This window comes from Triticum aestivum, chromosome 7B (genome assembly GCF_018294505.1).
Source record: "Triticum aestivum cultivar Chinese Spring chromosome 7B, IWGSC CS RefSeq v2.1, whole genome shotgun sequence".
NCBI classification, from domain to species: domain Eukaryota; kingdom Viridiplantae; phylum Streptophyta; class Magnoliopsida; order Poales; family Poaceae; genus Triticum; species Triticum aestivum.
The window spans coordinates 516,065,233-516,078,265 of NC_057813.1; the positions used below are offsets into that span (position 1 = coordinate 516,065,233).

The 13,033-nt window shown below is 47.0% G+C and overlaps 1 protein-coding gene across 1 annotated transcript; it reads right to left on the reverse strand.

Annotated features, from left to right (window-relative positions):
- Positions 1-8,140: 8,140 nt before the first annotated feature.
- On the reverse strand, positions 8,141-10,567 carry LOC123157035 (uncharacterized; the record flags this gene model as incomplete). Its single annotated transcript, XM_044575261.1, is given in 2 exon segments — positions 8,141-9,957; positions 10,281-10,567. Coding segments are annotated over 2 exon segments (561 nt in total). The 3' UTR covers positions 8,141-9,570.
- Positions 10,568-13,033: the final 2,466 nt, after the last annotated feature.

Here is a 13,033-nt window from a genome sequence, read left to right on the forward strand (position 1 = left end):
TCAAACTCTTCTGTGACAACACTGGAGCTATTGCCCTTGCCAGGGAGCCCAGGTTTCACAAGAAGACCAGGCACATCAAGCGTCGTTTCAACTCCATCCGTGAAAATGTTCAAGATGGAGACATAGATATTTGCAAAGTACATACGGATCTGAATGTCGCAGATCCGTTGACTAAACCTCTCTCGCGAGCAAAACATGATCAACACCAGAACTCTATGGGTGTTCGATTCATCACAATGTAACTAGATTATTGACTCTAGTGCAAGTGGGAGACTGTTGGAAATATGCCCTAGAGGCAATAATAAAAGCATTATTATTATATTTCCTTGTTCATGATAATTGTCTTTTATTCATGCTATAATTGTATTATCCGGAAATCATAATACATGTGTGAATACGTAGACCACAATACGTCCCTGGTGAGCCTCTAGTTGACTAGCTCATTGGTCAACAGATAGTCATGGTTTCCTGACTATGGACATTGGATATCATTGACAACGGGATCACATCATTAGGAGAATGATGTGATGGACAAGACCCAATCCTAAGCATAGCACAAGATCGTGTAGTTCGTTTTGCTAGAGTTTTTCAATGTCAAGTATCTCTTCCTTAGACCATGAGATCGTGTAACTCCCGGATACCGTAGGAGTGCTTTGGGTGTACCAAACGTCACAACGTAACTGGGTGACTATAAAGGTACATTACAGGTATCTCCGAAAGTGTCTGTTGGGTTGACATGGATCGAGACTGGGATTTGTCACTCCGTACGACGGAGAGGTATCTCTGGGCCCACTCGGTAATGCATCATCATAATGAGCTCAAAGTGACCAAGTGCTTGGTCACGGGATCATGCATTACGGTACGAGTAAAGTGACTTGCCGGTAACGAGACTAAACGAGGTATTGGGATACCGACGATCGAGTCTCGGGCATGTAACGTACCGATTGACAAAGGGAGTAGTATACGGGGTTGCTTGAATCCTCGACATCGTGGTTCATCCGATGACATCATCGAGGAGCATGTGGGAGCCAGGTATCCAGATCCCGCTGTTGGTTATTGACCTGAGAGCCGTCTCGGTCATGTCTGCGTGTCTCCCGAACCCGTAGGGTCTACACACTTAAGGTTCGGTGACGCTAGGGTTATTAGGAAGACTTGTATGTGAATACTGAATGTTGTTCGGAGTCCCGGATGAGATCCTGGACGTCACGAGGAGTTCCGGAAGGGTCCGGAGGTAAAGATTTATATATGGAAAGTTGTCAAACGGACACCGGAAAGTTTCGGGGGCATATCGGTATTGTACTGGGGCCACCGGAAGGGTTCCGGGGGTCCACCGGGAGGGGCCACCCCTCCCGGGGGGCCACATGGGCTGCGTGGGGCAGGAGCCAGCCCCTGGAGGGCTGGGCGCCCCCCCCTTGGGCCCATGCGCCTAGGGTTGGGGGGAACCCTAGAGGGGGCGCCCCCTTTGCTTGGGGGGCAAGTCCCCCCTCCCTGGCCGCCGCCCTCCCTCTAGATCCCATCTAGAGGGGCCGGCCCCCCCTTGCCCCTTCCCCTATAAATAGAGGGGTGAGGGGAGGGCTGCACACACAAGCCAAGGCGCAGCCCCTCCCCTCCCCAACGCCTCTCCTTCTCCATCACGAGCTTGGCGAAGCCCTGTCGGAATGCTGCTTCTCCACCAACACCACACCGTCGTGCTGCCGGTGGAGCTGTCTTCCTCAACCTCTCCTTCCTCCTTGCTGGATCAAGACGGAGGAGACGTCGCCCGTACCGTACGTGTGTTGAACGCGGAGGTGATGTCCGTTCAGCACTTGGTCATCAGTGATCTGAATCACGCCGAGTACGACTCCATCATCACCGCTCCCTCGAACGCTTCCGTACGCGATCTACAAGTGGTATGTAGATGCAAACTCACTCCCTTGACTTGTTGCTTAGATGAACTCATAGATGGATCTTGGTGAAACCGTAGGAAAAAAATTAATTTTCTGCAACGTTCCCCAACAGCAACTACCTCCATCGATGATGACCTTGACGGACCTTCCATTGATGCCGGCCTTAGTGTGGAAGATGTGGCATCGTTGGTCTTCTTCTTGTTGATGTTGAAGTGTCAAGACTTTGGAGACAACGAGAGCGGGGCTCGAATCCTCATCACAAAAGACTTGATCATCTTCATCCTCATTCACGCACCGGTGTATGGCCACTTGCTCAAGAGCTTCCATATCCTCATCACTCATGGAGTCGTATGTACCATCATCGTTGAGGATCATGGTGCGCTTGTTCATGCATTGATAGGACTTGTGGCCTCGGCCGCCACAAGTGAAACACGCGGCTTGAAGTTGCTTGTTTTGATGGTCTCATTGGTCGGAGTAGATGATGAAGCACGCGGCTTGAAGTTGCTTGTAGTAGTAGGAAGACGACTTGAACTTGCCGAAGGTTTCTTGTAACTTGACTTGTCGTCATTGCTTGGAGAAGGCTTGGTTGATGTAGATGTTGGAGGAGTCGTTGAAGCTTGGATGTTGGAGAAGTCGTAGGTCTTAGATGAGTACTTGGCGTACTTGAAGTCATCTTGCACTTGACGTTCCGCCTTTGTAGCTTGATGCACAAGCTCAATGAGGTTGGAGTAGGGTTGGAAGTCGGCAATCTTCTTGATGGGACGATTGAGTCCATTCAAGAAACGTGCCATTGTTTGCTCATCATCTTCCGTGACATTGGCTCGAATCATGGCTATCTTCATTTCCTTGTAGTATTCTTCAACACTCTTTGTTCCTTGCTTGAGGAGTTGTAGCTTCTTGAAGAGATCGCGGTTGTAGTAGGTTGGCACAAAACATGCTCGCATGACTTCCTTCATTTGAGCCCAAGTGGTGATAGGTGGTTCACCTCTTGCTTCACGGCGCTCAAGGACTTGTTCCCACCATATGAGCACATAGTCTTGGAACTCAAGTGATGCCATAGCGATCTTCTTCTCTTCCTCATAGTTGTGCAAACGGAATATTTTGTCGACCTTCAATGCCCATGAGAGGTATTCTTCCGGATCATTGCTTCCATTGAACTTGGGCATTGTGAATTTGAGCTTTCCATAGCGTTGCTCTTCATTGTGTTGTTGGCGATGGTGATGATGACGCCCTTGACGTGGAGGGTAATCATCCTCATGTTGCTCTTGTCGTGGAGGAAGTCCGTGATCAACTTGTTCTTGTTGAACTTGAAGTTGGGGTGGAGCTTGACGAGCTTGTGGAGGAGCTTGTGGAGCTTGACGTTGCACACGCGGTTGGTAATTCCTCTCTTGGATTTCTTCTCGAAGAGCTTCTTCTTGATTGCGCCGTCCGCGATTGCGGTTGGCGATGGCTCAACTTGATTCTTGAAGGGCATGTTGCACCTCAAGAGCTTGCGCTTCGCGTTGTTGTTGTTGAAGACGTTGAGCCTCGGCGTCTTGTTCCTCTTGGTGTAGACGCGCTCCTTCTTCCTCTTGGCGCCGTAGTTGTTGTCGTTCTTGAGCTTGAGCAAAAGCGACTTGGTTTGATTGAGGACGAGGGACTTGCTCATCGACTTGCTCTTGTGAATGCTTGGCATGTAGCGGGTTCCGAGATGCATGCCGGTCTTGACGCGCTGCTCGTCGAAGAGTGTTCGATGATGGTGTACTTGAGTCGGAGAAGGTGTCATCAGAGTGTCGACTCGAGCGGCTCCGTCTTGAAGATGAAGAAGTGGAAGGATGCTGGTTCCTCATCAAGGCGCGGATCTCGTCCATTCTTGCATCATTCTCTTGCTTGTGAGCGTTGAATTTGTTGTCAAAGTAGTTCCTTGTACGTTGCTCGGAGAGTCGCAAGTCGGTGGCGAGGTTGTCGATGCGGTCGCTCATAGCTTGTTGCTCTTGGTGTAATGCCCTTTGAGAACCAAAGAGGTGGCTCTTTGTGACGAATGATGACATGTCGTCGCCGTTCTCGATGAGAGGTGGATTGGTAGAAGAACTTGGCCTATCCATCATTCCAAGCAAAATGTAAGTGGTAGAAGGAAAAGAACGTGTAAATGCACCTTGACCGAAGTTGAAGATGAATCAAGTTCACTCAAATGCGGACAATGAAATAGCACTGTTGGTACCAATTCTTGTCGGTTCCCACACCTACACACGTAAAAGCTTATGGTGGAGCTTGGTTAGGATGGTGGCACAAAATTTGATGCAATAGTAAGTGAGCTTCAATAATGTTGGAAAAGATTCACGAATTTGCAAATGCAACAAGTAGACCAAGCAAGTAATGGTACACGGAAACACACAAGCAAATAGATAATTGGGATTGTGCAAACTAAAAGTGAGCCAAAATGTGGAAACCACGAAAATGCTCTTGTTGCACAATACTAGAGAGACGCTAGCACGATTGCATAATAGGCGGATACGAAAACTTGTGCACTACCTACTAGGCAAAAATGCAACTATCTCTATCCACGTATGCTATATGTATGGTATTTCGGTGCGATGATCCAAGATGATCCAATGTGACAATCTTAATGTAGTATGCTGCTATGGTTCTTGTTCATAAGCTCTTTGCTTATCTTTCCTCTTTGCTTAAAAGCTTGGTGGCTCTTTCACTGTTGAGCTCTTTTATGATGCAAACTTCACGAACCAAGATAGCAATTGTGTATGCTATGACAACTTTGTGACACACAAGTGGATCCCAAGATATGCACCACTATGGTATCGTATGTATGCTATGGAGTATGATCATGAATGTGCACAAGTCACGTTGCCGGCAATACTCAATGGCTAGTCTCGATGGGTAAGCTACGCAAAAGTGGGGACATGTGGGGTATCAATGCAATTGCAAGGTATGACAAAGATGTCGTCGAAGTTACCGTCCTTGGCGATGATGAGACCCTTGCGAAGATGAGCCGTGGTGTTGATGAAGTCGAACCGTACCTAGATAGCCGAAACACAAAAGGATACGGGAGCCACAACTCAAAATCTCAAGGACCAAAATGTGTCAAAATCGTCATAGGAGGTATCGGGGGAGATGGTGGTGTATGTTGGTTTGGAAGATGTGGTGGAATGTGGGGTTGTGGTGGTGGCCGAACTGTCAAACTTCAGTTTCATCAGGGTTTCACGGACGTCCGGGTCTTTACGGTCGTCCTGTCGTCGTTGGACGTCCGGCTTTTTCCGATCGTCCGGAGTCTGGGCGAAAATCGGGCTCGGGATGAACTGCGAGATTTCGGTGAAGAAGGAGATGGTGAGGTCGAAATCGAGTGATTTGGTGGATGGAAAAGGTTGGGGAGGGTGGGGAAAGCTAGATCCACATGCAACAACATAAATCCATGGACCAAATCCAACAAAATCTCAACTCACGAACAAATCACAAAAAAAAATTGGGGCTATTTTTGGTGGGGATTTTCGGATTTTAGGACGAAAACGACAAAATCAAGCTAGAAAACACGGGGTAGGGGCTCCAAAAACATGATCAACATGGCTCATGGTACCAAGATGATGTAGGGCGGAACCCTATGGTGACGATCTTTCACGTTTGGAGTGGATCCTACGGGGAATCACGAAGAACACGCGGAAGAACTCGAGGGAAAACACGGGGAGAACGAGAGAAATGACTAAACCGACATAGAATCAATCACACGAGTGCTAGATCACCGAACACAAAGAGTAACATATGATCCAAAATCAACAAAGGTAAGGATACAAAGGTAACCGATCTTCTCCGAGAGGAGGTCTTGAATCCGTGAGGGGATCTTCCGGTAGAGGGGTCTTGAATCCAAGTGGATCTTCTCCGAGGAGGCCGCGGTCTCTCACGAAGAGGAGATCCGATGGATGAGCGAGGCTCTATCTCTGATTTGAGCTAAATCAACGCTAACCCTCACTAGGAGGTGGGGGCGACCTATTTATAGTCGTAGTGCAAATGGAAGTCAAAGTGAAGGGATACAAGGGCTCTAGCCCGCAGGTGCGGTCACTCAGGTGCCGGATGTCCGGAAGGCGTCGGACGTCCGGAGGCTCGGGACGGTCCGGTCGTTCGGTCGTGCTCGGACGTCCGTAGATTCAGCTCTGTCGTGGGCGCATCGGACGTCCGGAAAGGGTCGGTCGTCCGGAGCTTCGTGACTATCCGGACGTCCGGAGGTCGTCGGTCGTCCGTAGATTTGGCTCGATTGCAAGTCGTCCGGTCGTCCGGTCCGCTTCGGACGTCCGTAGATTTGGTTCGCGTGGCGAAGTACCGGACGTCCGGAAAGCTGGGTCGTCCGTGTCCTGGCACTCGTCGGACGTCCGGACCTGGTCGGTCGTCCGACGCTTGTAGCTTCCACAGCATCTCTTCTTCTTCTCCAACACGCTTCAAGTCCTCGCCGTCTTGGCCCTTGGAAGTAGTTGTTCCTTGGCTCGTCTCCAAGTACCTGATTACACATAGAGTTTCCGAATAAGGTAGTAGCCATGTCTCGTGATTAGGAGGAGGGAGTTCTGAGAGGAGCGAGTTCACCTTATCTTCAATAACCTTAGCTCGAGCTCGTGTCATGGGTCCAAGTGGTGTTGAGGGAGATGTAGATGCGTCCATGGGGATGAGCGAGGGATGCTCCACATCATCTCCCCCCCCCCCCCCCCCCCCCCTTGGGAGAGATCCGACCTCGGATCAAAAAGGTGCATCTCCATGATATGGCGCGAGGTCCTTGACGTTGAAGATGTCGCTCACATTGTACTTGCCTCGTGGTAGGTCGATGCTTACTAAAAGATGCCCGCAAGGGAGGTGGTACTAAAAGAGTACCTCCCATTCGTTGCCACGCACGCACAACACATCAGTCGTGCATGACCTTCAGCCATTGGAGGCCCAATAGGCCGAACAATACTCCTTTTATTAGGCTGAACTAGTAACTCTGAGATGGGCCTTATCACAAACATGCATGCATACTCCATCGCTAGTGCAGCGTTCACTAAAAAATGCTACTGCCAGCGTTGGGTTGTTCTAACTAAATTAATTAGCACATCTTCAGCAAAACGTCTACACATCATATAAAATAAAAAATATATTTTAATCAATAGTATTAATCGGGTGACCCATCGGGCGACCCACGGTAGAACCTTGTGCCCGTACCCTATGCATGACTAATCGGGTTATCTATCGGGCTTACCCATGGGTTAATATAATGACCCATACCCTACCCATTAGGGTCGGGTGCCCATGGGCGGCCGCGCCCATGGGTGAGATTGCCAGGTTGAGCTGTAGAGCATGGCCCGGAGTTTTGCAGACATGTGAAGCTTCGCATCCTCTATGTCGTTCTCCCTTAAGTGGATCCACGGGTCGTCCTCTCCTTCCACGTACCGGAAGGTGAGCTTCGTTGCGGGGAGACCGCGGCCGTTGGCGGCGGCAAGCGCTTTACTGGCATCGCGCACAATGTCGTCGCGCTTGTCGTGGTCGTCCAGGTGGTCCTAAGAGCGTGAGTCCAGGTTGACGGCGCCGGAGGAGAGCCAGAGCGAGCGCCAACGCCGCGCGAGCGCGCTGGTGGAAGCGCCCTCCTTTGCCGGCGCAAAGTGTAGGATGCACCGTAGCAGGTCGTCGGAGAGGTTCGACAGCCGGTTGTCGCCGGCCATTGTTGATCGGCAGATGGAGGCCGCCAAGCAAAAGCAACGCCAACTTCTCTTCTAGCTACGTATTGTTTTGTGGAACCGGGCACAAACCTTTTGTGGAACTGATTTATACTAGGAAAAATGCCCGTGCATCGGAGAAAAAAAGTTATATAATCAAGTACATGCGGTTACATGACAGGGGAGTCTGCCTAACCACGGGGAGGGGGGGGGGCGGGCTCTCTTTGCTGGAACATAAACAACATTCTGATCTTCTCCTAGTTCCCTTCTCCTGATCCAAACACAACAAACATTTGTTCAGGTCCAATTAATATTTTATAAATAAATTGTTCTTTTCTCACGGTGCAACTGTTCAGAATAGAGTCGGTCAATGTATAATAGAGAAAATTGTTGTTGGATGACTTTTGAATGAAATTACCGAAGGCCTTGCTAGCAACGGCTAGAATTCACCTAGAATGTCAAGGGCGATTTCCGATGCCCATTCTATCCTATCTGAATCATCTGAGCTGGACCCGCCAGATGGTTCACACAACAGATATTTGATACAACAAATAGTGGCAGCAAAGAATAGCCGAAAAGCATATCATAATATCAGCAGAAATCACAATTCTTATTCTATCATTTTTCTACAAAAAAACGAAGCTCATCCCAGTCAAGAGAGTATGATATAGTGGTAGTCGCCCTGCTCTTACACATCCCGAAATCAACCATAGAACATCAGGCCCAAGAACTCATACGTCAGGACCGTTCACAAATTATTAAGATTGCTTTGAGCTCTGAGAAACAATGAAAATACTGCAGAACTGTGTTTACATAATATGTGTTGCCATTATTTAGAATACCGGCATAGTCTTCACTTATTTCTGCTTGGCCCTCGGAAACCTAAACCTTCTGTGGGTCTTCTGATATGACATCACCAATGTCTTTGCATGCAACAGTAAGATTAGTAAAATCTTACTGTTCCAATGTGTTCATCATCTTGCTCAATGATATTTGCTTCGAAATCATCATTCTGCCCTTCATGCTCAGAAGAAGAGTGTTGCACATTTTCTACGATAATCATAAAGTTTTCCACTTCATTAGGATTTAGGTAATTAAGGCTAACACTGTCCAACAGTTCATCCATCTTGCCATCCGCTGGTGTCTCCTCTCCCTTCTTTGACATGTTAAAACTTTAAAAGTATGATAAAATCTAACGCTTTATTCTCTCCGAGACACTTGTTAAAAGGATATCCAACTTATCAGTGGAGGGGCCCTACCAATTGGGATGTACTGGTATATCTTATATGTAAACATTGGAAAGAATGGCTTCTTCCCGTGAAACATCCTTAACTTCTAGTCCAAAATATTCACCACTGGAACCCTCTGGCTCATGCATTGACATCTTTCCTCTTTTCATGTTTGCCCATTTGTCTGGGGTTAAATCTAGCATTATGTCTGATGCCCTATCACTATGATCAACCCAATCATTGGCTTCATCAACAAGTTCTCAGCCCACTGTGATGACACATGAAAAGTTGTTGTCTATCTTGCGGAACAACTTATCTGACCTTCCAGACTCGGGCAGATACAGGATAATTGAATTGCAAGCTTCTGTTACCTCATTAATACTATGTGGTACTGGTTGAAACAGCTCATGTATTTATGCATACCATCATCACAGAATCTAAAAACTAAAGTACCAACGCATTTGAACAAAAGCTCACTTAACTATGTGGTTGCTACCCTGAGCTCTGTGCCTGACAAAAGTGTCGCCTGAATGTAGCCTGATATTCATTAATTCATACGAATTTTTCCTGAGGAAATATGAAGTTTTAAGACCTATTTTTTAAATGGCATCGACAGCCACCCTTGACTAATCACCTTGCTAACTCCAGCTGCCTCAACCAAGATAACAACACGACATGCTAGCTCAAGCCAAGCACCAAGGACGCCAACCAAACCGCGCACAATTACTTATCAGGCCAGGCAAGTTCCATCAAGCCTCCAACAAAACAGGCCTTGACTCCTGATAGACTTATTCAGCTAGCGAAGAAAGATCTCCATAACTTCCCCTTGCACATTTGCCACCAGCTCTCTGTTTCTGTCTTCTGTGTGCAGAATTCAGAATCTGCACCTGCCCTCAGTCTGTAGAATACAGATTCTGCACCTGCTCTCAAGACACAATCTCTCACGGTTATCAATAATTCATCTAAAGCAATGATTTTCCTCATAAGAGAGTTCTTCTCATCATCAACATCAATGCAAAGTAAGAAGGCCTCAATCTCAGCAACATTTGTGTCATCATCCTTAATCAAAGCTTCTTTGAATGATCGCAATGTTTTTATAAGAAACGATGAATCCTTTTCTGTACTCTCAGGACCAACACTTCCAACAATGTTTCCAGTAACTTCATATTCCGAATCCTCCTGTAACAAAAAGGAAATTCAGTGTAAAAAGCAATACAAGTGTTTGTGTAGACAAATACTCCCTCCATCCCGAATTACTTGTCGCAGAAATGGATAGAAATGGATGTATCTAGAACTAAAAATATGTCTAGATACATCCATTTCTACGACAAGTAATTCTGGACAGAGGGAGTACGTGCAAGGCAATAGATTCTAGTGATACAGATCATTTTTATCTAGCTTTTACATAAGCGATGAAAGTGAAATAAGATACTGATATACCATTGCCATCTAGAACTTTTGAACTCTACTATCATTATAATATGGAAGCAACAGGGCCACACCAGTCGAAGGAAGTTTGCGAGCACCTTCGATATATATGGCACCTTGGTCGTTGCAGCATTCTCTTCTATTTTGATATCCTTACCAATGCTTCTTGTCATATACCCAACAACATATCCAGTAGAACCCTCTGTCACAGTCACAACACACATCCATCTTTTCTTGAAAGCAAACATACCAAGTAATATCTGCACTCTGGTAGCATACAACTTCACCTCCTCGCATCAGCAAAGCATTAATGCTCTGAACTCATGTTGAAACATCACAACCGAAACTGAAGAATAATTGACTGACAGATCTGTCTTGCCACTTCTGGCTCATTCAGGTTTAAGAGAGCATAGTCCTGTTGATAGAACACAACGCAATTACCATCATAAATTTTTGACATATCTTTTTATTTCAAAACAGAATGTAATCTATATTACGTTATCACAAAGTCGGAAAATAGAGAAGAGTAATAGTTAAGCAAACAATCTAAATACACGAGGGATTCCTCTATACACATACCCAGAAAGTACCATTTAGGTATATAATCTATCTACGCACATCCAACAATCGCCACATTACAAATTATGGTAACCAGTGACGAGAGGGCCGAAGCTATGTAGTTCCATAGTGACCATCTTGTTGTATTAAGATGTTTAGGTGCAGCTGCATAATTTTTCTACACCCTGTGAAAATAATGCCATTGTTTGGCCTAGATCCTCTCGCTGCATGTTTTAATAAACACAAATTCTAATCAAATCTAGCAGAATATTTGGATAGAGTAGAGAGCCTTTTGAGCTCAAGTTGCTACCCAACTCATAAAGAATTATACCCAACTGATCAGTCAAAATGAAAAGTACAATCATCCGAGCATGAGCTATAGTGTAGAGCACCACAAAATCCTAGGTTACCTCTTCCAGCCGTCGTATCCGAGCCCATTTCTATCCTCCTGCGCACTCTTTTTCGGCACCTAAAAGCAGGTTACATTGCAACTCCACATCCAAACTTAGGATGGCACTACATCTTTCTTGTTCAGAAGTAATTGAAAGATATCCAAACATTAGCTAACATACTTTCAGAAAAGCGCAGTCCCGGTCATACTCACAAATAGAAGTTTTGGTTTCCAAGTGGCAGTGATTTCCCCCTACCACAAGCCTCTGCCTAAAGCTTTAAACTGAACCAACAAGTTATCATGTCATTTATTTACAAAGTAATGCTTAGAAGACTAATTTCTCGAGGGCAAGAGTCCAATATACTTTCAGAATGTGCAGTTTAGATTATCTTTTCTAGTACCAATTCTGAACATAGCACGGCAGTTTAGCTCCTGTTATTTAAGCTCACAGTATTTAAACCGAGAATTGCTGGCATGTCATGAATTTTTTTTGTAGTCGTAATCCCAGTAGTATTTACTTGCGCATTTAGGAATATCATAGTTAAAGCTAAAGAGGAATTGTCCTAGCATAATTTACATTTCAGAAGCTTACAGTAGTAATGTAAATACAGATGGTTGAGAAGTAAGGAAGGAGCAGATGCTGCTGCTCCAGACCGAATCAAATCAAGGTGGTGCATTGTAGACCCTGCAATCTATCCATCCATTCAATTCATATACAATCAGGTATTTGCACAGAAGGTGAAAACAGTCCACTGTAGACACTGCAGCAGAGAATAGATAGAGCTTCACCTGCAGAGCAGAGAATCGAATGGAATCCAACAGAGAGGGGAAGAAAAGAAGGAAGACCTGCAGATGGTGGAGGCCTCAAGGATGAAGACCTGAAGATGGTGAGGGAACACCATCACCGTCAGGAAGAAGAATGCTTGAGCTACCGGTCCATGGCGATGTTGGGTGTGTGCCTGCGTGAGGGAGAGAATATCATCAGGGGAGGGGAGGAAAGAAGAGCAGAACCCTGGCGCAGCACTCCCCTCTCCTCACGGGATTCAAAGCGGTCGCCGAGGGATAAGGGAAGGGGCGGAGGGGTTTCTAAGTCATACCTTCGTCGTCGAGGTAGCCACCACCGTCATCATCGCTGTCGGTCACCATGGCCGGCGGCTAGGTTATCCAGCGCGAGGAATGAGGGGGGGAGGGCGGATCTGACCGCTGCCTGAGCTGCCGCGGCCATGGAGAGAAGGGGAGGGGTCGCCGCGGCAATGAAGGCCCACCTCCAACTACAAGGACTTCGCGCTGCCATGCCGGATCCTTCCGTCTCCCGCGCCCGTCGCCACACCGCCCTCTTTTCTCCCATCTTCTCTTCCTCACAACCCTGTCTCTTTTCTGCCATGGATCCGCCCGGGAAGCCACGCTCCGGCCTTCCTCTTCGTCACCGGCGACCTCTGCCTCGCTGCCCGTCACCGGATCCGCCTCCCCAGCCCCTGCCGTGCACAGATCTGCCCCCCTGCAAGCTCCAGCCGCCGCGCCCCCAGCCGCTCGAGCCACCGCGTTGACGTAAGAAAGACCGCGGGTTGAATATACCAAACTACATGGTCCTTTTTGTAAAAACGAAACGTTTCCCTAAATTAGCCACTTAAAACGGGACTGCGGGTTGAATAAGCAAAACTCCAGGGACTTTCGTGCAAAACTGATGGCGACGTACGACCAGAAGCCATAGCCGGTTTAGGTAAAGATCTTTCCATTTAGGTAAAGATCTTTATATATATATATACTAATAAAGCAGCTATCGCTTCTGGTCGTACGTCGTTGGCGTTTTTGCAAACAAGTCCCTGTAGTTTTTGCTATTTAACCCGCAATCCTCACAATAAGTCAACATGAACCGGT